We start from the raw sequence: 25,672 nt of genomic DNA, 5'->3' as shown, positions 1-25,672 counted from the left end.
AGTAAAAAAACCCAGAGGCAAGAAAGAATTTTGAGCGTTGGAGAAAAATGAAAAAAAAAAAGAAAGAAACAGACCAGTAGGACCAGTAGCTGGAGCCTACTGAGGAAGAAGGAGAGCAGAAGACTGGGGAGGTGGTCAGGCTAATGTCATTAGGGGCTGGGAGGCCGCTATGAGGAGTTCAAATTTCATTCTAAGTGTGATGGATGAAGGCTATTAAAAAGCCAAGTGACATAGATCTGATTTATAGTTTAACCAGATCATGCTGAATTCTTTGCGAAGAATGTACAGAGGAAGGAAGCCTGAAGCAGTGAGACCAAGAAAAAATACTTGTAGAGTAAGATGCCCTGGGTAGTAGTCTGGAGACCTGGGTCTAGATTACAGAGTGATCCCAGCATTATCAGACAGGTACATCAGAGTTTACTGTTTTCAAACCCAACTCATTGAACTTTCTGGCATCAAATCTTCCTATTAATTTCATGCATCTCCCTATGCACATCTGAAATCATATACATGTACTACGACCAAGAATCATCAGGGAGGTCACCCAGAGCTCTGGGCATCTCTTGATGTTGTATCATATATTTGGGGAGCTTCTGTGTCTCACTCCTTCTCCAGGGAATCTGATGCACTTCCTATCACCCCAGTGTAACTGTAACTGCAGCTCTCATTACAGCCTTTTATTGGCCAAATTCTGCTGGCTTTGGCACTCCACACACTTCCTCTCATTAAGAGAAATCCATTTCAATCCCAGGCTCCTCATTAGAACAAATATTTTACGTGGGCAGCATCCCATTCCATGCATCCCAGGAAGAGGAAAATATGGAGAACATTGGCTTGAGGCATCAAGAGAAGTGATTCAATTCTCTTACTAGACTATAACTCATTGTCTGGCCATTTCTCGTCTCTGTGCCCCAGATTCCCTAGTTGTAAAATAAGAGGATTGAACTTGTTAAGCTGTGGGTGTTTCTTTACTGACTCTCTAGAATGCGCTTCTCTTGATCCCTAACTGGTCTTGCTCATCCTTGTGCTGTCCTCTCCGTTGTCCTCAGGGCTGTCAGGGACTGTGGTTTATTAGGTTGCCTAAGCTTCGGCGTGTACAACAACTGATTGCAACGATTCTCAAATTTTATTCCATCCAGCTATCCAGCCAGCAAGACATACTCTGATTTGTTCATGTCAGAAATATCCTTAGAATGTCTACTGTGCATCAGACACCGTGTTGAGTGGTGGGGATGCAATACAGATATGGTCTATCTACTCAAAGGCTTCAAAGTATGAGGGGAGGGGAAGGTAGACAGATCCCCTCACAAGCACAGGGCAGCACGATGAGTGCTACAGTGGGAAGCAGCTTGGGATGTGGAGGAAGTATACAAAGGAGACATCTAAGCCATGCTCAGAGCAACCCAGCGAAAGACTTCTGGATGAAGCAACTCCTAGGCCAAATCTTGAAAGCATTGAAGAAGTAAGCTAAGTGAATGGGCAGGGAGAGGTGCTCCAGGAAGCTAACACATGTGACAATGAACCAGAGGTGAGACTCTGCCAGGGCTCCAACATGCCCAGATGACAGAATGAGAGGAGCTAAGGCTGAGATTTAGGCAAGGAACAGACTATGCAGGGCCTTGTCTATCATGCTAAAGAGTCACAATGAATGAAGGATAGAAGGAGGAGAGAGTCACTCACTACCCACTGCACTAAGTGCTGCAGCAGTGTGCATGGTGTCATGTGAAGTGTCTAGCACAGCACCTGCCACCTATGAGGCATTATTGCCTTGTGCTAAAACCTGCAGGTTCCCTGAGCAACCAGCTCTGGGTCTGAATCCCATCTCCACCACTAACCAGCTGTGTGACCTAAAGAAATTTCTTAACCTCAGCAGGGGCCATCTTTCTCACTTGCATTAGGGTTGCTGGAAGGATTCAGTGAGATTACATATGTAGAGCTCCTAGTGCAATTCACTAACCAGTGCAACTCAATAAACGTTAACTACTATTACAAATAAATGCTACACTTTCCTTCTCTTCCTCGCTCCTTCACTCCTCCCTTTTCTTCCTCTTTTTGTCTTTCCTTCCTTCAATTCCTAGATTAACAGACAAGGATTCTCAGATGAACAGACAAGATTGCAAGCCCTCCCATTTTCCCACTATACATAATAGTGACCCATCATCTATTTGGCTCAAATGATGTCTAGATGTTGGTTCATTTAGGCAGGACTGTTCACAGCTGGATGATTTTGCGTGTGCATTGGCGAGAATGGAGGGTAACTAGCCAAACCCAGTAGAAGTGGAGGCTGTAGGTTCAACTCCAATCTTCCCTTATGCAGATTCTTCTATGAAGACAGAGGACCAAACCCCACTCTGTTCTAACGGATGGTTTACCTGACCCCATGGATGAGAAGAGAAGCAGAGTGTTAATTGCATGGGCTTCCCAGTCAGCTCTGGGCATTCTCCCTGGTCCTGGTCTTTATTAGCTGTATGATATAGGCAAGTTACTTAGCACTTTGGGATCTTAGTTTCTTTAGATGTAAAATGAAGATTATATGATCCACTCACAGCTACCCAGAGATAGTGCAAGAGAAATCTTGATACAGAGTGAGTTTTCAATATAAGACATATGTTTCTTGTTTGTTTTTTATTGAAGTACAGTTGATTTACAATGTTGTGTTACTTTCAGGTGTACAGCAAGATGATTCACATATATATATATATATATATATATACATGTATTCTTTTTCAGATTCTTTTCCCTTATAGGTTATTACAAAATATTGAGTATAGTTCCCTGTGCTATTCATCAGGTCCTTGTTGGTTATCTATTTTATATATAGTAGTGTGTATACATTAATCCCAAACTCCTAATTTATCCCTCCCCACCCCTCTTTCCCCTTTGGTAACCATAAGTTTGTTTTCTATGTCTGTGGGTCTATTTCTGTTTTGTATATTCTTATTAATGTTAAAGTTTTTACTAGTGTGTATATCAGAGCTATTACTAATAGAAACATGAATTTATTATTAATGTTATCTAACAATATTTATTCATGTTAGTGTTAATACATTTTGTATGTGTGTGTTCTTGTTATTTGTATTCATATTATGCAGTAATAAAGAAGATAAAAATACCCCTGGTCGAAGTCTACACTTGGACCATTGTTCCCATGTGAAGACCAACAGTTAGGCAAGGTGAGATAATCTTTTGAAACGATGGACCAGGACTAAGTTTGTCTTCTCTACAAAGCCTATGCTCAGAAAACCAAACTTGAGTTTGCTGTTGTATTAGAAGTCATCTGGATGATCTTTTTGGGGACTGGGGGCTAGAAAGAGGACAGGGGAATGTGCTGGCTGGATGTGTGGGCAGCTGCAGATGAGTGGTGCTAATCCTGGTATGCTCAGGTTCACAGCACCTGCTCCAACCAGAAAGCACAATTCTCCCCAAAGAACAGTGCGGCAACAAATTCCTGGGAGGAAAGTGCCAGTGGACTCAGAAAGGAGGAATGAGGGCAGGGCTTGGCTATCTGGGTCAGAAAGTATTTGTAGGGAAATAAACACAATAACTCGTGAGACGTCAGAGAGAATTATCTTTAAGAAAAAGACAGGCTTGGCTTAACTCATTTTTCCATGTGATTACATTTTATTGGTGCTTGCTAGGTGACAAATCACCCATTTTTAGCATTAATTTAGCTTTAGTTTTGATCTTATGAGTTAAGAATGACTAATACCCCAAAGAGTATGACCCTGGAGGAAAGCATGCTGGGAGAGCACATTTCTGGGTGCGTGTTCCTTCTGAGCCTGGAGACATGGATTCAAATAAAAGTCAAGACTACTACCCCACCAGGGGCCATTGCTTTGGAAAGTAAAACAGGGTTTTTGAATAGTCTTTGTTTGCCACTCTTATTCGACGTTATCCAAGGACGAATCTGCTTCATGAGAGGAGAAAGTAGTAAATTTAACTGGAACTTTCAAACAATGTTCAGTCCAAAGCTGAGAAGCTCAAGATCAAATAAATATTTAAAATCTCTGGCCAAAACCCAAAATGAGTGTCTTCAATGGACATTACTTCCTGGGTCTCGCTGGCTCAGCAGAGCAAGTGCAAGGGATGGAATTCTGTTCTTGCTTAATTCCACGAATGGTCAGACTGTTGGGGGAAAAAGCTAATCACCTCACTTCCTTTTCTGACTGTTTTTGCTGTTTAGAGTTATGCCCACTAAGAGTTCAACCTGCTATGGCTGAAAGGAAGGGAGGATTGTGGATATCTATGTGTGAACTTTTACATGCACTGGCTGTGATGGGCTAGTCAGAGGTTAACCCTGTCTCTGGGGCTAATTTGTTCCCCTCAGCAATCCTGGGAGGGAAGCATGGTTATGAGGACCCCTGTGGCCAAACCCTACATCTGGCCTTATTTCGCTTGACCTCTGGGTGGAGATGTCTCCTCTTTCTGAGCCATATAGAATTGCCAGTTGGAACCTTCTCAGTAGACTTAGTAAAAGCCGGTATGTGAGTTTACAAACTGGGGATCTGGCAAGTCACTTGCTGCCATCCTTTGCATCCTTAGAGTCCAAGGATGTTGGAGCATGAACAAAGCTTAACCCTGTCATATTATTTTACAGAAAGGGAAATTGGATTTTGGAGAGAAAAAAGGGATTGCTCAAGGTCACACAGATGTTGTGACGTACTGCAGACCCCTCAGTGTCCTCCAAGAAATGATGATGTAGCTGATAAAGGACATTCATGGGGAAGTTAAGAAACAAGAAGTGTGCATTATTATAAGACAACCTCTGCCACTTCCTAGCTGCATAGCCTCAGATGAGTCTCTTAAACTCTGACTCTCAGCTTCCTTCTGTGTAAGAACAATAGAACCTACTCCGTAGGGCATGTGAGGATTAAATGATGCTATACCTGCAAGTCCCTCAGCACAGGGCCTGGCCTGCTGTAGGAACTCAATACCTAAAAGCAGTCATAAATGCTTATCGGGTAAGAAGCACGAGAGAGAGGGGGTTCTGTGAGTCAGGGACAGTGCTGGAGGGAGCGGAGGCAGTGATTTATGTCCGGCTGTTCCCATACTTGGTTCTATTTGGGAAAACAGAGGGGTGAAGATAACAGGAAAAGGGGGCATGTCCTTCAGTACATCGTCTATTGTTGCCCAGATGACATTCTGGTAACAAGGAAACCCCCTGAAGTCGGTTTGTGTGTAGCTCCAGATATGACTCCCCAGGGCTTTCAGTGGCAAGTTCAGGGGTTCCAAGAAGGGTCCAGGAATGCGGCAGTCACAGATGGGAACACTTATTTCTTTGGGAGTCTTCCTCTTCGGATGTTCCCAGAGCTTCAGGTGAACTAGAGGGGATCTTCAGGCTAGAACCTGGTTGGGGAGGCATGTTTCCCCTTTACCTTTCCCCTGTTTATCTGACTCCCAACATGGGAAAGATGCCAACTTTCCTATCCAGTCAATAGATGAGACTCTGGGAGGTTTATAAATAGCTTCTGTAAACACGTTCTGAAACCTCCCCTAGGACTTCTAAACACTCAATAGGGACATATTGCAAGAGAAAAAAGAAACAATTTTCTAAAGGCAAGTTGATAGGGCTGAAAAAGGTGAACAGAATGTAGATAAAAATCATAGTGAAAGTGGGAATTTGGGGGTGGTGGTCTGCTTAGGAACATTTTCTAATTTCAAGTTTATAAATAAAACATAGAGATGAATAAAAATATAGATGAACACTCAAAGACAGGCTGTGGTTTAGATTGGCTCCTTCATGATAATAATTTTTCCACATCAAACAACAATTAATATTAATAGAATAGACACAGCTACCAACTCAGGGTGCTTATTGTCTAGGGAAGTGGGGGACACAGGTGATAGATGATAATCAAAATACTAGCTTAAATACTAAAGAAAATGTGGTAAGGGATCTGGAAGAAAGAGAGTGGGGTCAAGGGGATCAGGGATGTTGGGTAGAGGGACAAGTAACATTTTACATAGGATGGCCATGGTAAAATTCATTGAAAAGGTAAATTTGAACTTGATCGAGTTAAGAGATAGAGTCATCTGGGTAAGAGCTTTTCAGGCCAAGTCCACAGCAAAGAAGAGACCCTAAGGAGCCTGGGATGGCTGGAGTGGGGAAGAGAGCAGTCAAAGTTGAAGTCCACAAGATAAGGGGCCAAATCCTGCAAGGCCATGCCAGCGATGGTGATGATTTTAGCTTTTGCTCTGCAACAATCACAAAGCCTCTGAATAGTTTCAATCACAGAAATGGCATAATCTAATTATATTCAATATATTAAAATCATTCTATTGACCTGCTGGGTCGAGCTTAGGTTGAAGAGAGCAGGGTAGAAGAGAGAAATCCAAAGAGTTTTGTGTATGACAGAGACAATGCAATATGTTCTTGAAACCTTTCAAGTTTGCCCTAGACGCACAAGAAGAGATTTCCCATTCTCTTTTTGCAATAAGGTGAGCGTGACACGATGGCGTTTTGTCTGGAAGTGAGAGTACCCCTTCCAGTCCTGGCCCTAACACCTGATGCGTGACCCTCAAAACTAGGGCCCCTCTGAAGCATCCCTGGAGACCCTGTGTTGAGGAGAGAAGCACCGTAAGATGGAAGGAGCCAGGCCCCCCGTGATACCGTGTGGGGCAGGGCTGCTTCGCCCACACCAGCCACATTGCCCGGTGGCTTGAATATGTGTGGAAACTGTGCAAAAGAAAAAAGGTGAACATTTCTTAAAAAGTCCCAATCCTCCTCTATTTCTTTCAGCCTTGTCACTAGTGCTTGTCGAGATACACTTCCTGTTTTGATTTTCCAAAGCAAGAAGAGCTGTGCACAGATGGGCTGCACCTCTCCTCCCTGTCTCACTAACAGCTGCTCAAAATCACACCTACATGCTGTCACACTTGTCAGCATCACAGCGTGCATCAGAACTCTGATGGCGGAGAATCTCTACATCCCTGCAGTACTGGCAGTGGACAGTCAGACAACAGCACAACAATAACAACAAAATAATTACAATTAAACACACACTTCCCTTTTTTTCATCTTAAAAAGATATCAAATTTGTAGTAAGGTTTCCTTGAACATTTCAACATTTTTACTCTTTGCTAGAATTCTTTTTGAAATAGAACATCATTCACTACACCAGCCACTGAAAAATACTTAAACTCCTCACCACGATATTTTGTATCTATCTATCTATCATCTATCTATCTATCTATCTATCATCTATCTATCTATATCTATAATATATCCTTTCATCCATCGATTTTGTGATGTTTTATCAAATATCACTTGTTATATAAAATTCCCAAAGACAGAAACCTAACTGGCCTAATGATAGGCAGACACTGAACTTTTCTCCAAGAAACTAGCATGATTCTCCCCTTGGGCACAGGAAAGGGGAGAGGAGAATTAACGTGGCTCTGTGTGCCAGGTTCTGCACTGGGGAAATTATTTAGAAGATCTCATTGGTCGCTTCAGGGTCAATCTCAGCGGGTTGGTAGTTAAGGTGGAGAGAGCCCGTACTAGTATGATCTCCCTCTGACTAACAGGTGATCAGACTCAGCGAGCTGACATGACTGCCACACCACCAGAAAGAGCCTCTAGGTGCAAGGGACACATGACATCACCATCATCACGGATGCTGCTGCTTTCTTAAGCTGGAGAGGCCAGAGGCTGAGCAACACTGCAAGACCAGCCCAGGCCAATCACGAGAAGCACAGCAGCAGAGAGGTTTAGGAAACCGACTTTGGATTCAGCCAGAATTAGGTGTGGACCCTGGTTTTGTCACTTTCTAGATGTAGTCCTTGTCAGTGTTGCTTAATCTCTCTTACTCTTCATGTCCTTAAGTATCAGTAGTGGCTATAAAACATTTACCACAATGCTCGGGCTTACAGTGAGTACTCAAATCGTAACCGCTGTGGTTACTCTTGTGCCACTAAAAGGTCTCCTGACTCAGAAAGGAGCATCCCCAGAGCATTGGTAGATCCAGTCACAGATCTGTAAAACATCACACTTAGTTACAACTCTCACAGCTGCAAAATGCTCTCAACAGGCCATGGCTGTGGGTCAGAACCGACCTAGGCAAGGAGGCTTTTTCAGGGGTTCAAACAAGAAGGGTGGTTCCTAGGGGCAGAGAGGGAACCACCCCTGGCCATCTCCTTTCTTTGCTCTCGTCTCCTTCCACATAAGTGGGTGTTGTGTGGGTGGGCTGGGGAGCAGCAGTCTTGTCCTCTCCCCACATCCCCTCCCCCTCGCACCAAGGGCAGGGAAGGACAGATGGTAGGACAGGCACTGGAGAACCAGGGAGCAGGGTGGAAGGTTAGAAGGCAGGAGGGGATGTGACGAACACCAGTCAGTTATGTATCCTAGGGTATCCGATGTGTTTGCTATCTAGGCAACGCCAAAAAATCCAACAAGACAAAAGATGACTGTTTCTCATCTTCCTCTCTATAAACCCTTTATGGTGAGATTGTCAGAAAGAACTTGCCCTGAAGATTTCCTTTATCACCACCTCTTACAGGGAATAGAGTGATTTCCACTGGATCTGCTAGGTAGGTTGGGGAAAAAATGGGGACTAATAAATTATAAGCATATGCTTTGTACCACACAGGAACGTGTATCTTACACTATTTCATTACATCTTTACAAAAGGTGGCTATCCCCTTTTTAGAGATAAGGAATGTGCATTTGAAGAAAAATTGCATAGCAAGAAAGTGCCAGAGCTGGAATTGACCCAGGTTTGTCTTTTCCAGGCCCTTAGCCGCCCACATGTCTCTGTTACATCGCCAGATTTAAGACAAAAGCAGTGTGACATGTGGTCCTACCTTACCGAGAGACCACTGGGGACTTGCTGCTAGAATTCCTGAGAGAGGTCCCACATCCAGAGAGCTGGTGTCTGGCCTCAGCCTGTACAGGAGGAGAAGGCATTCATCTGTTAGTCTTTAGCACATGTCATTGAAATTTTTTTCTTTTTAAAATTTTATTTATTTTTTTATATAGCAGGTTCTTATTACTCATCAATTTTATATACATCAGTGTATATGTGTCAATCCCAATCTCCCGATTCATTACACCACCACCCCACCCCCTGCCGCTTTCCCCCCTTGGTGTCTATACGTTTGTTCTCTACATATGTGTCTCAATTTCTGCCCTGCAAACCAGTTCATCTGTGCCATTTTTCTAGGTTCCACATATAGGCGTTAATATACAATATTTGTTTTTCTCTTTCTGACTTATTTTACTCTGTATGACAGTCTCTAGATCCATCTGCGTCTCAGCAAATGACCCAGTTTCATTCCTTTTTATGGCTGAGTAATATTCCACTGTGTATATGTACCACATCTTTATCCATTCGTCTGCCGATGGACATTTAGGTTGCTTCCATGACCTGGCTATTGTAAATAATGCTGCAATGAACATTGGGGTGCATGTGTCTTTTTGAATTATGGTTTTCTCTGGGTATATGCCCAGTAGTGGGATTGCTGGATCATATGGTAGTTCTATTTTTAGTTTTGTAAGGAACCTCCATACTGTTCTCCTTAGTGGCTGCATCAGTTTACATTCCCACCAACAGTGCAAGAGGGTTCCCTTTTCTCCACACCTACTCCAGCATTTGTTGTTTGTAGATTTTCTGATGATGCCCACTCTAACTGGTGTGAGGTGATACCTCATTGTAGTTTTGATTTCCATTTCTCTAATAATTAGTGATGTTGACCAGCTTTTCATCTGCTTCTTGGCCATCTGTATGTCTTCTTTGGAGAAATGTCTATTTAGGTCTTCTTCCCATTTTTGGATTGGGTTGTTTTTTTCCTTAATATTGAGTGCATGAGCTGTTTATATATTTTGGAGATTAATCCTTCGTCTGTTGATGCATCTGCAAATATTTTCTCCCATTCTGAGGGTTGTCTTTTCGTCTTGTTTATGGTTTCCTTTGCTGTGCAAAAGCTTTGAAGTTTCATTAGGTCCTATTTCTTTATTTTTGTCTTTATTTCCATTACTCTAGGAGGTGGGTCAAAAAAGATCTTGCTGTTATGTCAAAGAGTGTTCTTCCTATGTTTTCCTCTAAGAGTTTTATAGTGTCCGGTCTTACGTTTAGATCTCTAATCCATTTTGAGTTTAATTCTGCGTATGGTGTTAGGGAGTGTTCTAATTTCATTCTTTTACATGTAGCTGTCCAGTTTTCCCAGCACCACTTATTGAAGAGACTGTCTTTTCTCTATTGAATATCTTTGCCTCCTTAGTCATAGATTAGTTGACCATAGGTTCGTGGGGTTATCTCCGGGCTTTCTATCTTGTTCCATTGATCTATATTTCTGTTTTTGTGCCAGTACCATATTGTCTTGATTACTGTAGCTTTGTAGAATAGTCTGAAGTCATGGAGCCTGATTCCTCCAGCTCCGTATTTTGCCCTCAAGACTGCTTTGGCTATTTGGGGTCTTTTGTGTCTCCATAAAAATTTTAAGTTTTTTTGTTCTAGTTCCGTAAAAAATGCCATTGGTAATTTGATAGGGATTGCATTGAATCTGTAGATTGATTTGGATAGTATAGTCATTTTCACAATATTGATTCTTCTAATCCAAGAACATGGTATATCTCTCCATCTGTTGGTATCATCTTTAATTTCCTTCATCAGTGTCTTATAGTTTTCTGCATACAGGTCTTTTGTCTCCCTACGTAGGTTTATTCCTAGGTATTTTATTCTTTTTGTTGCAGTGGTAAATGGGAGTGTTTCCTTAACTTCTCTTTCAGATTTTTCATCATTAGTATATAGGAATGAAAGAGACTTCTGTGCATTAATTTTGTATCCTGCTACTTTACCAAATTAATTGATTAGCTCTAGTAGTTTTCCGGTGGCATCTTTAGGATTCTCTAGGCATAGGATCATGTCATCTGCAAACAGTGACAATATTACTTCTTATTTTGCAACTTGTAATCCTTTTATTTCTTTTTCTTCTCTGATTGCCATGGCTAGGACTTCCAAAACTATGTTGAATAATAGTGGTGAGAGCGGACATCCTTGTCTTGTTCCTGATCTTAAAGGAAATGCTTTCAGTTTTTCACCATTGAGAATGACGTTTGCTGTGGGTTTGTCATATATGGCCTTTATTATGTTGAGGTAGGTTCCCTCTATGCCCACTTTCTAGCGAGTTTTTATCATAAATTGGTGTTGAATTTCGTCAAAAGCTTTTTCTGCATCTATTGAGATGATCATATGGTTTTTATTCTTTAATTTGTTAATATGGTGTATCACATTGATTGATTTGCATATACTGAAGAATCCTTGCATCCCTGGGATAAATCCCACTTGATCATGGTGTATGATCCTTTTAATGTGTTGTTGGATTCTTTTTGCTAGTATTTTGTTGAGGATTTTTGAATCTGTATTCATGAGTGATATTGGTCTGTAATTTTCTTTTTTTATAGTATCTTTGTCTGGCTTTGGTATCAGGGTGATGGTGGCCTCATAGAGTGAGTTTGGGAGTGTTCCTTCCTCTGCAATTTTCTGGAAGAGTTTGAGAAGGATGGGTGTTAGCTCTTCTCTAAATGTTTGATAGAATTCACCTGTGAAGCCATCTGGTCCTGGACTTTTATTTGGTGGAAGATTTTTAATCACAGTTTCAATTTCACTACTTGTGATTGGTCTGCTCATATTTTCTATTTCTTCCTGGTTCAGTCTTGGAAGGTTATACCTTTGTAAGAATTTGTCCATTTCTTCCAGGTTATCCATTTTATTGGCATAGAGTTGCTTGTAGTCATCTCTTATGTTGCCTTGTATTTCTGTGGTGTCTGTTGTAACTTCTCCTTTTTCATTTCTAATTTTATTGATTTGAGTCCTCTCCCTTTTTTTCTTGATGAGTCTGGCTAATGGTTTATCAATTTTGCTTATTTTCTCAAGGAACCAGCTTTTAGTTTTATGGATCTTTGATATTGTTTTCTTTGTTTCTATTTCATTTATTTCTGCTCTGTTCTTTAGGATTTCTTTCCTTCTGCTAACTTTGAGTTTTGTTTGTTCTTCTTTTTCTAGTTCCTTTAGGTGTAAGGTTAGATTGTTTGAGATTTTTTGAGATTTTTCTAGCTATAAACTTCCCTTTTATAACTGCTTTTGCTGCATCCCATAAGTTTTGGATCTTCGTGTTTTCATTGTCATTTGTCTCTAGGTATTTTTTGATTTCCTCTTTGATTTCTTTGGTGATCTCTTGGTTATTTAGTAACGTATTGTTTAGCCTCCATGTGTTTGTGTTTTTTACGTTTTTTTCCCCTGTAATTCATTTCTCATCTCATAGTGTTGTGGTCAGAAAAGATGCTGGATATGACTTCAATTTTCTTAAATTTACTGAGGCTTGATTTGTGACCCAAGGTGTGATCTATCCTGAAAATGTTCCGTTCACACTTGAGAAGAAAGTGTAGTCTGCTGTTTTTGGATGGAATGTCCTATAAATATCAATTAAATCTATCTGATCTATTGTGTCATTTAATGCTTGTTTCCTTATTTATTTTCACTTTGGATGATCTGTCCATTGGTGTAAGTGAGTTGTTAAAGTGCCCCACTATTATTGTGTTACTGTCGATTTCCTCTTTTATAGATGTTAGCAGTTGCCTTATGTATAGTGGTGTTCCTATGTTGGGGGCATATATATTTATATTTGTTATATCTTCTTCTTGGATTGATCCCTTGATCATTATGTAGTGTCCTTCCTTGTCTCTTGTAACATTCTTTATTTTACAGTCTATTTTATCTGATATGAGTATTGCTACTCCCGCTTTCTTTTGATTTCCATTTGCATGGAATATCTTTTTCCATCCCCTCACTTTCAGTCTGTATGTGTCCCTAGGTCTGAAATGGGTTTCTTGTAGACAGCATATATATGGGTCTTGTTTTTGTATCCATTCAGCAAGCCCGTGTCTTTTGGTTGGAGCATTTAATCCATTCACGTTTAAGGTAATTATCAATATGTATGTTCCTATGACCATTTTCTTAATTGTTTTGGGTTTGTTTTTGTAGGTCCTTTTCTTCTCTTGTGTGTTCCACTTAGAGAAGTTCCTTTAGCAATTGTTGTAGAGCTGGTTTGGTGGTGCTGAATTCTCTTAACCTTTGCTTGTCTGTAAAGCTTTTGATTTCTCCATTGAATCTGAATGGGATTCTTGCCGGGTAGAGTAATCTTGGTTGTAGGTTCTTCCCTTTCATCACTTTTAGTATATCATGCCACTCCCTTCTGGCTTGTAGAGTTTCTGCTGAGAAATCAGCTTTTAACCTTATGGGAGTTCCTTTGTATGTTATTTGTTGTTTTTCCCTGGCTGCTTTCAATAATTTTTCTTTGTCTTTAATTTTTGCCAGTTTGATTACTATGTGTTTCAGTGTGTTTCTCCTTGGGTTTCTCCTGTTTATCTCTGTGCTTCCTGGACTTGGGTGGCTATTTCCTTTCCCATGTTAGGTAAGTTTTTGACTATAATCTCTTCAAATATTTTCTTGTGTCCTTTTTCTCTCTCTTCTCCTTCTGGGACCCCTATAATGTGAATGTTGTTACATTTAATGTTGTCCCAGAGGTCTCTTAGGCCGTCTTCATTTCTTTTCATTCTTTTTTCTTTAGTCTGTTCTGCAGCAGTGAATTCCACCATTCTGTCTTCCAGGTCACTTATTCATTCTTCTGCCTCAGTTATTCTGCTATTGATTCCTTCTAGTGTAGTTTTCATTTCAGTTATTGTATTGTTCATCTCTGTTGGTTTGTTTTTTAATTCTTCTAGGTCTTTGTTAAACATTTCTTGCATCTTCTCAATCTTTGCCTCCATTCTTTTTCCGAGGTCCTGGATCATCTTCACTATCATTCTTCTGAATTCTTTTTCTGGAAGGTTGCCTATCTCCACTTCATTTAGTTGTTTTTCTGGGGTTTTATCTTCTTCCTTCATCTGGTACATATCCCTCTGCCTTTTCATGTTGTCTATCTTTCTGTGAATGTGGTTTTTGTTCCACAGGCTGCAGGATTGTAGTTCTTCTTGCTTCTGCTGTCTGCCCTCTGGTGGATGAGGCTATCTAAGGGGCTTGTGCAAGTTTCCTGATGGGAGGGACTGGTGGTGGGTAGAGCTGGCTGTTGCTCTGGTGAGCAGAGCTCAGTAAAACTTTAGTCTGCTTGACTGCCGATGCATGGGGCTGGCTTCCCTCCCTGTTGGTTGTTTGGTCTGAGGCAACCCAACACTGGAGCCTAGTGGGGCTCTTTGGTGGGGTTAATGGTGGACTCTGGGAGGGCTCACACCAAGGAGTACTTTCCAGAACTCTGCTGCCAGTGTCCTTGTCTTCACATTGAGCCACAGCCACCCACCACCTCTGCAGGAGACCCTCGAACACTAGCAGGTAAGTCTGGTTCAGTCTCCCCTGGGGTCACTTCTCCTTCCCCTGGGTCCCAATGCACACACTACTTTGTGTGTGCCCTCCAAGAGTGGAGTCTCTGTTTCCCCCAGTCTTGTCAGAGCCCTGCAATCAAATCCCACTAGCCTTCAAAGTCTGATTCTCTGGGAATTCCTCCTCCTGTTGCGGCCCCCCAGGTTCTGAAGCCTAATGTGGGGCTCAGAACCTTCACTCCAGTTTGTGGACTTTTGTGGTGTAAGTGTTCTCCAGCATGTGAGTCACCCACCCCGCAGTTATGGGATTTGAGTTTCTGTGATTTCACCCCTCCTACCGTCTCATTTTGGCTTCTCCTTTGTCTTTGGATATGGGGTATCTTTTTTGGCGATTTCCAGTGTCTTCCTGTCAATGACTGTTCAGCAGTTAGTTGTGATTCTGGTGTTCTCGCAAGAGGGAGTGAGAACACGTCCTTCTACTCAGCCATCTTGTTTTCAGGAATCCTGTCATTGAAATTCTTGCAAGGAGTCTTGTCAGAGCTGGTGCTGGTCCCCGAGCATGACCTCAGTCCAGCAAGCGGCCAGCGAGAGAGAAACACACCGAGGTTCCCAGGGCGACCTCTGCTGAACGTCTGTAGCCTTTCCCGGAATTGCTCCTCCTGCTCAGCCTAGTGTAGAAGTAATGAGGTGAGTCGGGGTGCAGGAGAGACTGTCCATACAAACAGCTTCTTTGTGTCTCTATTTTCTGGGGTTTTGCTAATGCAAAAGCCTCCTGCCTGCAGGAAGGGAGGTCTGTAAACTGGCAGGTGGGACCCTGCTACCATGGAGGAAAAGATTTTATTCCATCTTTGGTTAGGTCTAAGGTTGCTGAGGGGCTTGGTAATACACCTGGCTTAATAATAGTGTTTTTAAAATATGTCATCACTTCATTGTATGAGGTAGATATGATTGGCCTCACTTTACAGAGGAAAAGAGAGAAATCTGGGGTCCAGAGATGCTTGCTTGTGAGTTCCTTGTGGATTTCAGACTAGAATCCAAGTCTCTTGACTCTTGGGCCAGTCCTCTTTCCAATATGGGATCTTAAACATGGCAATAAGAGATGTAAAAATTCTTCTTTGAGGCTTGGATAAAGGTTTCGGACGTGGGTTTTCACCTAAGTGCAGAGTCGATTCTAGTCTGATATTTTAAAGGCTTTGAAATGGTCCATAGTTTATGAGTCTCCTTTCCCTGTGTTCTAAGTAGTAGATAAACATTTTGACCTTGCTTACCTCAAATACAAGATCAAAACAAAAGATTATGTGTGTTGATGCTTTGTGAGATGAGGAAATCCACACATATATAGGCAGAGAGGTTCAGTGATTAATCAAATCTTCAAAGCTCACAAGTTCACAGTATTGACCATTCACAACTTAGCCATAAACTCAGACATTTGAAAAGGCTCCTGAAAATGGGAATATACTTTTTCAAAAAGTTACAGCCCCCAAACAACCTGCTTTACTGCCTAGAACAAGTCACAGTATGTGGGTTACCACAAGGAGCCCCAGTAAATATTTATAGATGGAATTTAATGAATGAAGGCACAAACCATCTGGGTCTCCTGCTGGGGTTCATGAAATCTTATTAAAAACACTTTTTTAGCAAGCTTGGTTATTTGATGTTTTTTTTCATCCCACAGCAGGTGAACTATAAGCGAATTGGAAAAGAAAGAGGAGCTGTTGGAAACAGTGAAAATGTCAATAGAAGGCTTGACAGCTTGAGAATAGAAGAGGAAAAATAAAAGCAAAGCAGACAAAGAAACTTAGCTCCTCTACAATATAGCACTGGGTTGCTGAACCAAAAAAAAGCTAGCTAAGTTTAATATCAGAGATGTGCACAGACTATTTTAGAGTGACTTTCACCTATAATAATTTGCTTTAAACTGTTTTTGCAAACCCCCTTTGAAGAGGGGGTTAAGCATGAGTAATCATTTATTAGAAAGGCCTCTTTCTATGAGAAGATACAGATGAGTTTCCTCTGAGCATTTGACTGGACTTCCCTGAAGGGTATGTGTACCCTTCATGACCTAGAAGACCCGTGAATATAATCTCTATGGCATACTTTACACCTTATGGTTCTTTTGTATTCTAGACAGTCTGGGGAGTTTGAAGTCAGGGGTAATGCAAAAACAAACAAACCAACAAACAAAACCCTCCTTTTCATCTTATCTCTGTGAGTCCATTATGGTGCAGCTGTCAGAAAGTGCTTACTCCAGAGATTTCCTTTATCACCAGCTCTTACAGTGAATGAAGTGGGTCAGCCATGATCTATTCTGGCTTCAAGATCTGGTCTTACATCTTTTTCCCATTTTGTGACAAAATACAAAAAAACAAACTAGCAAACAAAAACAACAAAATAAAGGAACATACATTAACATACACACACAGACACACACACACACACACATATATATATATATATGATAATGGTTGTTAGCAAGGAATGATGAGCAAATTGTCTGCAGAAAGCAAAAAAAGCTCTGTTTCCATGCTGAGCTTTCCTGATTCCTAAGTCCACAACCTGTATTAATTGTTCAGTCACTATCCACTTGGGATCAATGAAGAGGTAAATTCAATGTGTGGCTCTAATCTTACCCAGGAATGAATGGATAAATGACACTCAAGTGGCTCACTGGGGGCCATAATAGATTTATTGTGCTAAGCCACAAGGGTTTCCTGGAGAGTAAAACACAAGAAGCAATGCTTAATAATGTCAACAATGGACACAATGATGGAATAGTAATGTCAACTGAGGAAATAATAATGGCAACAATAGATAAGAACTGCCCTTTGTTGGACATCTGGTGTTTGTCTGCAGTACTCTGAACACTTTCCTTGCACTCTTGCAATTAATCCTCACAAGAACATGTTGAGAAAGAAGTCATTAACTGCACATTAGTGATCAGGAAACTGAGGTTCAAAGAAGTTAACTCAAAGCCCCAGCTCACACAGCTAGTAAGTGACAGGGCTAGACTTGAACCCTAGGTTTACCTGTCTTCAAAATTCAGTCCTCCATCTTTCCCTCCTCTTCCCCGTCTCTCTTCCTCCTCTGCCTTCTTCTTCATCTTCTTCTACTCTAACTCCATAGATAGCTAACTCTATGGATATCCTCTTTGATCCATTACTTCCTAATAGCTTTTTCAGGAGTAAAATGATTCAAATAGCAACATAAGTTTCTGAGCATCTACATATTACAAGGCAACACGGCATAAAAACTCACAGTTTACAGAAATAATGGAGGAAAAGAGCACATATGTATTAAGCGCCTATGATGACTCAGGCCTTATAAATTTTATTATATTACCTCTTAATTTTCTCAACTATAATGTGTATTTTATCCCCATTTTACAAGCTAAGGAACTGAGGCCAAGAAATTTTAAAGAAGAAGATAATCTAGAATCATACATTCAGTAGAAACTCTGACTTGACTAAATATTCACCAATCCAGGCAAGGTGTCTGGCTGGACCGAGATATGTACAGCCATAATCAGTGCTCTGAACTTCCAGGACATCAGGGCTTGGAAAGCACCTGTGCTCAGGTACATGCCCAGACATTCTTGTACAGCATGTGGAGGGCACTTCGATGATAGCTCTCAAATAGGTAAAGGAGTGCATTTGTTGACAAAACAGTTATATTTCTGTAAATAATAGGACAAATGCTAAAAATGCACTATATAGTGATGTTTATTGTGTGTGCTTATAAAAATAATAGTGAAGAAGTAGTAGTGGAAAATAAAAATGTAAATATAATAAATAACATCATTAGTAAAATATTGTCATTGCCATATAATGGAACAAAATACAGCTATTAAAATGATGAATTACACTGACATTTATTGACATAAAAAGATGTCTAAGATAGAGTCCAGTTAAAAAGCACTTCAAAAACTACGTATCAGATGATGAATAAATCCATATTTCTGAAATAGAGACCCCACTCCCACCCTCAACATACACACATCATGGAACAAATGTATATAAACTCTGCAATTTTAATTGTGGTTGGCTTTAGACAGCGGAATAAAGGATAATCTTAATTTACTTTTTCAAATTTTCCAGAATTTTCTTAATTTCATTTTGCAATAACAACTAGCATTTATTGTTCTAACTTAATTACACTTTTTTCATTATCAAAATAATCCTACTTTATAGATATGCAATTTGAAGCTTAGAGAGGCTCATAATTTGCCTAAGGAGTGGCGGAGCTGAGATTTAAGTAGATTTTCTGCTTCTACAAAACTATGCTCCTCAGTATTATTCGACACTACAATAAATGTATAACAATTTTGATATAAAATGCAATTTAATTATAACAATAATTTATAATTTTTGCTGTCCAGAAAATGTATGATTATCCCTGCATTCTGCACAACATATTAAATTGTGTTTCAACTATTTCATCATTTTAGGGCTCAGCCATTCTTTATTTTCAGATCCCTCCCTTTCTAAATTTCAATACATACTTAAAGTAAATATTGTCTAATGTTTCCTTAACTCCTGAGAGAGACTGTTTCACAAGAACTATTTAGTCTCCAAGATGCCACGAAAGCTTTAAGAAGAAGAACATGTGGTTTTATGGTGGTGTGGTTGGTTATTTTTCGTAAAGGAATTCCTAGATTGCCAGGTGTCAAAACTCAAGGGGTTTAATCGGAAGTTACCCTCCAAGCCACAGCCTTCAAGTGCATTTTGTGCTTTATGAGATATAGAGCTGCTCCTCTCAGACCCCACAGCCCTGTGGGATGCCCTACTGTGGTACTTAACGGCTGATAAAACCACTTGTCTTCTTGTTTAAAGGTCTCATTAGACTGAAGTCTGGGTCTGACTTATTAAACTGTTGCATCCTCAGAACCTAAACACTCACCTTCATAAGTCTGCTTGTTCACAGGGTCAGAATGCCCTCAAAACTCCCCGCAAGCCTCCTTAAATTTAGTTCCAAAATGTCAGTGATTGGTTTCTGCATTCTGTAGAGAAAGATGAAATCTATGACTTAGCAGAGGCTCTTGGGTGAGACTTTGTTGCCTTAGAGATGTCATTTCTCACTTCCTGTGCCAGGGAAAGTTTAGAACCAAAGTGGTAATATGAAAGGTTTGTGCTCAGCCTAGACTAAGTTTCTCAAACAAATGTTGTGCACTGTAAGCAGGGTATATCTCTTGGGGATTATGATGTTAATTAATTTTATTTTTTCATTCTTTTGATGAGGTTATGAGACTGCAGGCTGAGGTCTTAGGTTCATAAAGAGGCAACGTAAGAAGAGAACTGTTTTTCATGGCATCACAAGAGAGGGATTAAATCATCTGCTAGGGAGAAAGATGACCACAGGGGATGCCCTGTAAAGAGAAATGCTGTGCGCTCAAGGAGAGAAATGTTTGGTATTCAGCTCTGGATTTCCTTTTTCTGCATTGTCATTCCCTTCAACCATCCTCAAGCTTTAGCAAAGTCTGATGAAGTTGAGTGCATCTCAGTTGGACTTAAAGAAATAAAGTGAGATGGTTCTTTCCATACAAGGGTAGAAAGAATGAAATGTAGCGGAGAGAAAAGGTGGCAAAATGGAGGAGAAGTTGAGGGTACTGACCTAGAGTGAGAGACATGGCCCAACTAAGATAAATTTGTGGACCATATAACCACTTCCTAAGGATTCTCAGAAACACCTGAGAAACAGTCAAGTCTTCCTGTGTACACCACTGGGGCCTGGATGAAGTCATTTGGATATGAAAGAGAAAGCTGCCCTAAGAATGGAGAGCTTGGGGACACTTGGTTTAGGAAATTTAAGTTTCCCATAAGATGAAGAGAACAGGGAAGATATTTGTCAAACATCTAATAACCACCAGTAACTGAATCTGTTATTATCCCCGAATCGCTGTAGCTTTACAACAATGATTTGATTTTTTATTCCCAAACATATGATATAAGGTAAATGCTTCATACAGCTTAAATGTCTTTGAGAAAACATAGATTTTTTTTTCTGAATCCTGATCTCCTGACAATTTCATCAAAGCACAATGGAGCTCCAGCTTGGAAAAATCAAAATCATGGTCAGAGAAAGGTCCTTGCAGGCCAGGCCTGGTTCTTGAATTGATTATAATAATGACTAAACAATTTTCATACTTTTCTAAGAACAAATTGCCAACATCCCGAGGAGACATTTCAACACATCATCAACTTGGAAGCTAATACTGGTAATGTCAACTGGGAAAAAGTTTTAGACACATATGATGGGCCAGCCATAGGCACAAGTCTCTTAGACTGATTTGGGTAAACCCAAGACCTGGAGGGTCAGGGGCAAATGAACAAGCCCACTCAGAATCTTCTTCCCCCTGAACATATGTGATTACTGCTGTGCAAACTACCCCCCACATTCTGTCAAAAATTTTTCTGTGACAAAGGCAAGGATCTGAATGGGAAAAGGAGGTAATTGATGGTCCATCTGATAGGATTTCCAGAGCAGAAGTTGAGGCCTCTGAATACAGACTCTGTTTGCTTGACATCCTCTGTCACCCCCCTCTTGATTGATGCAACATGCACCAGGGAAAGTCATTTGCTTTCCCAGCATGTCTGCAAAACATCATCATCTCTGGGTGCCCAGCTCTCAAGTATACTGCCCATGAGTATGTGATCTGAACTGGTGTCTCCAATGTCCTTAACAACTAAGGGAGAGCACGGATCAAAGTCTTTAGGAAAAGAGGCCAGACCAGGGCTGAGGGGAATTTTTTCCAGGAGGGAAAGGTAATAATTTCTCAAGACTTAATCTGATTGAGCCAGTTAATCTCATTTGCATCTTGCATGACTTCTGTTGATGGGGCTAGGCCAACTTGACATTTTGTTTTAGTGTTTACTTCTTCTAAATAAGACCATGACTATTCATATGACTGTTATGCATAAATTAAACAGAAGTGACTTTTAATGTGTGTAATGACTGATCTCAGTTTTTAAGTAAAACACATGGAAAGATACATATTAAAGTTGAAACTTTAAACTTATTTGAACATTTGGAGTTTTGCTTTGCTTAGAAGGATAGAAATGTTCATTTTTTATTGTTAGTACTCTCATTCAACACACAAACAAATGAAGATTAGATGAGCCAAGGGCTTGAAATGGGGCAAAGCTGGGAGCTTTACAGGTAAAGCTTTACAGCTTTACCTGAGGTAGAGGCAGTGTTTTGCAGTGAGAAAGAGTATTGGTAGCAAGTAATCAGAAAGATTTGGCCAGTGTGCTGGACTTGGAGATACAGTGGCCAGAAAAACATGTCTTTTGTCCTCAGCATTGTCAGTCTCATTGTGGAGACCTCTTAGAAGCAGGAATTTATAGTAAAGTAATACGAGATGGTAAAAGCTGAAAGGGGAGAAGAATGAGGTGCTGGAGGAGCCTTATGAAGACCACCGTTTCCATCTGGGGGCAAAGTGATAGGCCAAGGAACATGGACTATGACAACAGACTGTGAAGACAGAAAGAGTTTTGTATAAACTTTAAGTAGGTATTTAAGTGTGGCTGGGACACAGGGTACATGAGTGTAGGTGAGTTGTAGTATGGTTGCCATTGAGGGGTAAAGCTCAAGACAGAGTCAAGAGATTCTGGGAGGCCTTGTGCTCTAATGAATTTGAACTTTATTCTAGGGCAATGGAGAGCCATCAATGACGCAATGAGATTTATTTATTTGTGCATCCATTCATTAAATATTCACCATCTAATACTTTTTATTTAATAAACATTTTTTAGCACAGACAGGCACAAACACAAAAATAAACAACAAAACCAAAAACCAGATAAAATATCCTGCCTTGAACGAGCAGGTGGCAATTTTAGATATAGTGGACAGGGAAAGCGTCACTGAGAAGGTGGCACTTGGGCAAAGAGATGAAGGAGGATATCCAGGAGAAAAATGTTCTAGGTGAAGGGAAAAGCCAGGGCAAAGTTCTGGAGGCAAGAGAATGCCTGGTGTGTTTGAGAAACACCAAGCCAGTCCACTGGGCTGGAGTGTAGAAGTCAGAGATGGTGGACTTTCAGCTTCCGTGCTGAGTCAGGAGGGAGGCTGGCTGCCTGATTGTTCTGAGCAGAGACAGGAAGTGCCTGGCCTTCTGGCTTAAAAGGGGGTCACAATGGGTCAAGAGCAGAAGCAGGGAAACAAGTTAGGAGGCTAGTATAGTAACCCAGGGAGAAAAAATGGCGGGCACTTGGACTGCTGTGGAGCAGTGGGTATGGTCAGAAACCCGACAAGGTTTGCTGACCATTGAAGGGGTGTGCAAGGACAGGTGACAAGTCCAGAGAATGAATTTATATTTTCGGTCAAGGCCCTGGAAGGATGGGTTGCCTGAGTACCATGGGGAAGACTGTGGAAGTGACATGGGGAACAGATACTGGGGGATGATCAGGAATTTTGTTTTCAATGTGTTCAGTTTGAAATATTGATTAGAAATGCAAGAGCAAAAACCAAATCAACAGATGTCAAAGTTCTGGGGGAAGATATGATCCAGACACATAAATTTGGGAGTTTTTAGTCTACAGAAGCTATTTAGAAATAGAAGAATGGATTAGAACACTGAGAATGTAGTGTCAGACATTGTTAGGCACTGAACATCCAGCGGTGAGAAGAATAAACCAATCCCTTGTCCTTGAAGACCTCACAATAAAACAAAATAATCAAACAATAGTGTATATGAAATTATGGTTAAAATGGTATTAGAATGAATTCTGGATGCAGAGTAGAGAACAAAGTGGGAGGGAAGACCCAGCAGAGATTGTTCCACAGGCTGCTGTCATGATTCCCAGAGGATGTCTTGTCTTGAGTTTGGTGTTGGCAGTGGGAATGGAGAAAAGATTTGGGGGACACGTAGGAGGCTTAATCCTCAGAATTGGATAATTGTTTAGTTCCACCAAAATACCTGACTCAGAAGACACAAAAAGAGTTTTGCTCCTTAAAGAAAAAGTCTTGGCAGGGTGAGATTGTCACTCATTGGACTGACCTTAGGTGTAATACCTCCTCTGCTGCGTAATCTCTTTGTCAGCTTGGGTAGATTTTAAACTTTTCTATTTTTCAGTTTCCTTACCTGAATGAGATAAATAATGCTTCCTAATGTTCTTATGAGGATTAAAGGGGAAATTACACAGAGGCTCCTAGCAGGGTTGTCATAGAGCACTTAGCAGATGGACAGGAGGAAAAAATTCCTTTTCTTCTCCTCATCTTAGGTTCACTGCCCGGTCCCAGCACATTAGACGGAAAAAAGACAGATTAACAAGAGAAAACCAAACAGAAGTGTATTAACGTAGCAATCACACAAACACACGGGAGTACTTACTTAGTGATGAGGAACTCAAAGAGATGATTGGATCTTGGGCTTATATAGCATCTTAGCAAAGAACAAAATTGTGGAGAAGTGACAAAACAAAGGAAATGGCCTTTGAGCTTCTAAGGTTGGCAAATTTTAGGAAGGGAAATATATGGGGAGACTAATGATAGAGAAGGGTTAGTTTTAGCAAGGTTTATTATGCAGACACTTCTGGTGCCATGTCTGGGGTGAGAAGGGTCTAGAGTTGTCTCTTGTGATTAACTTGTGTCCCTCCTGGTAGAGAGAAGAGAGGGAACATTTTATAAATTTACGGCCTGCTTTTAGGCAAACAGGGGGAAGTCAGAGAGCTTTCCTTCTCTCTGTTTCTTCTCAGTTATCTTCAGCTCAAAATAACCAATATGTCAAAGCAGTATATTCTGCTATACCTTTCACAGCCATTTAGAAGATATTACTTCCCTTTCTATTGAGTTAAGAAGCTTAAAAAATCAATAAAACAAGATAAAAACAAAACTCATTAGATCATACAACTAAAAACATACATTGAAAGAAGAAATGGTTGTAGGCATGGCTGGATCCACAGTGATCAGCCCTCAGCTTGTCTTCCTGCCTCAGCCTGCTTGCAGATCTATTCATTTTATCATCACACGGACTTGACTTAATAATGTCAGAACCTGAGGTGGTAAAGCTGGACACTGAAAATATCAGGCTACAGCCTGTTAACTGTTTCATCATCAAACTGTCCCACCTCAAGTCCAGTATTTGTAAACTATCCACCACCCATGTCCTTCTGATACTGAATTGGTACACTGACCGTTGGCAACCCAAGTAGAAAGAATGTCACTTTCCCAATATCTTCAGTGAACTTTCCGGATATGACCCTTCTTGGCCCATCCTATGTACGGCACACTGCATCCTTGACTGTGAACTGGACGGTGGAATTCTCATCCAAGGGCAGGGATCAGCCTCACCCAAACCTCATAGAAAAAGGGTAAGGGAAGAACACGGAAGCAAAGACATAGGTCCTCTAGCTTGCCTTTTGTTATTGCGTTATACTCACAAATATCTCAGCGTTCCTGACCTGCAAGCTCCTTACTTAGCTATCTAATAACCATGTTGAATTCCACGGCTCAAACACTATAACCTGCAAACTCCTTGAAAACGGTAACCTTGGGCTTAGGGGAAACTTGCTAAGTGTATGGTCCCACTCCCTCCTACCACTTCCCCCCTCTGCCCAAGGTACTCACTCCCTCTTCTTGGGCTTGCTCCACAGTTATCCATCAAAAACATTATGCAGGGCTTCCCTGGTGGCGCAGTGGTTGAGAGTCCGCCTGCCGATGCAGGGGACACGGGTTCATGCCCAGGTCCGGGAAGATCCCACATGCCGCGGAGCGGCTGGGCCCGTGGGCCATGGCCGCTGAGCCTGCGCGTCTGGAGCCTGTGCTCCGCAATGGGAGAGGCCACAACAGTGAGAGGCCCGCCTACTGCAAAATAAAACAAAACAAAACATTATGCAGTGAGAAACAAAACATACACTTCATTTCCACCCAGACTTTTAACAACTGAAGGCAAAACTACTGTAGTTAACTACAGGATAAATAAAGGGATTCCTAAGGCCATAGTGCAGAATGACAGATTAGCAAGAACATGGCCCTAGGACAGGAGGGAGCTTCCCACCCAGGCTGAATCACCAGCTCACTGTTGGGAACAATTTATTTGATGCAAATGAAAAACCAAACATTTATAAATCAGCTAAATAAGAAGCTTAGGGGACAGCTTCTGGGATTTGGACAAAAAAAAAAAATTGTTCTCCATGGGAGTTGGAGGATTGGAAATCTGTCAGGACTTGGAGCATGCACACTTCTGGTATGTGTTGCTGGGTCACTTTGTAAAGTCTTGATCAATTTAAGACTTCTGTTTATGGACCTTGCACTCTTACGGTTGGAAAGACTTTTCTTAATGTCAAAAGGACATTCTGGAACTGTCATTTCTACTTCCAAAAGGAAAGCCCTGATTTGTCCCTCTCTGGCTATCTTAACGACCTTACT

At 41.0% G+C, this 25,672-nt stretch overlaps 1 protein-coding gene and 1 long non-coding RNA gene across 5 annotated transcripts in view; one reads left to right on the top strand and one right to left on the bottom strand.

The window, feature by feature from the left end:
• The window catches only part of LOC308618540 (uncharacterized protein), a 224,254-nt gene that overhangs the window by 58,239 nt on the left and 140,343 nt on the right, over positions 1-25,672 (bottom strand). For 2 of the 4 annotated variants that reach the window (XM_081236540.1, XM_081236541.1), the window contains exons 1-2: positions 14,650-14,815; positions 8,808-8,884 (exon numbers count right to left, since the gene is read on the bottom strand). In XM_081236540.1, the coding sequence (XP_081092666.1) occupies positions 8,808-8,884; positions 14,650-14,657 (85 nt within the window). In that variant the 5' untranslated portion in view covers positions 14,658-14,815. Of the gene's footprint in view, positions 1-8,807; positions 8,885-14,649; positions 14,816-19,207; positions 19,308-24,871; positions 25,109-25,672 lie in introns of those variants that run through there. The other 2 variants (XR_014016025.1, XR_014016026.1) reach the window with 2 other exon arrangements.
• LOC308618541 lies at positions 14,215-16,193 on the top strand. Its single transcript, XR_014016027.1, has 3 exons — positions 14,215-14,324; positions 14,811-14,998; positions 15,987-16,193. It is a non-coding gene; the product is annotated as an uncharacterized lncRNA (long non-coding RNA).

The sequence above is a fragment of the Mesoplodon bidens genome (genome assembly GCF_964165515.1).
Source record: "Mesoplodon bidens genome assembly, chromosome: 6".
Taxonomy (NCBI): domain Eukaryota; kingdom Metazoa; phylum Chordata; class Mammalia; order Artiodactyla; family Ziphiidae; genus Mesoplodon; species Mesoplodon bidens.
This window is presented reverse-complemented; position numbering and strand designations above follow the sequence as displayed.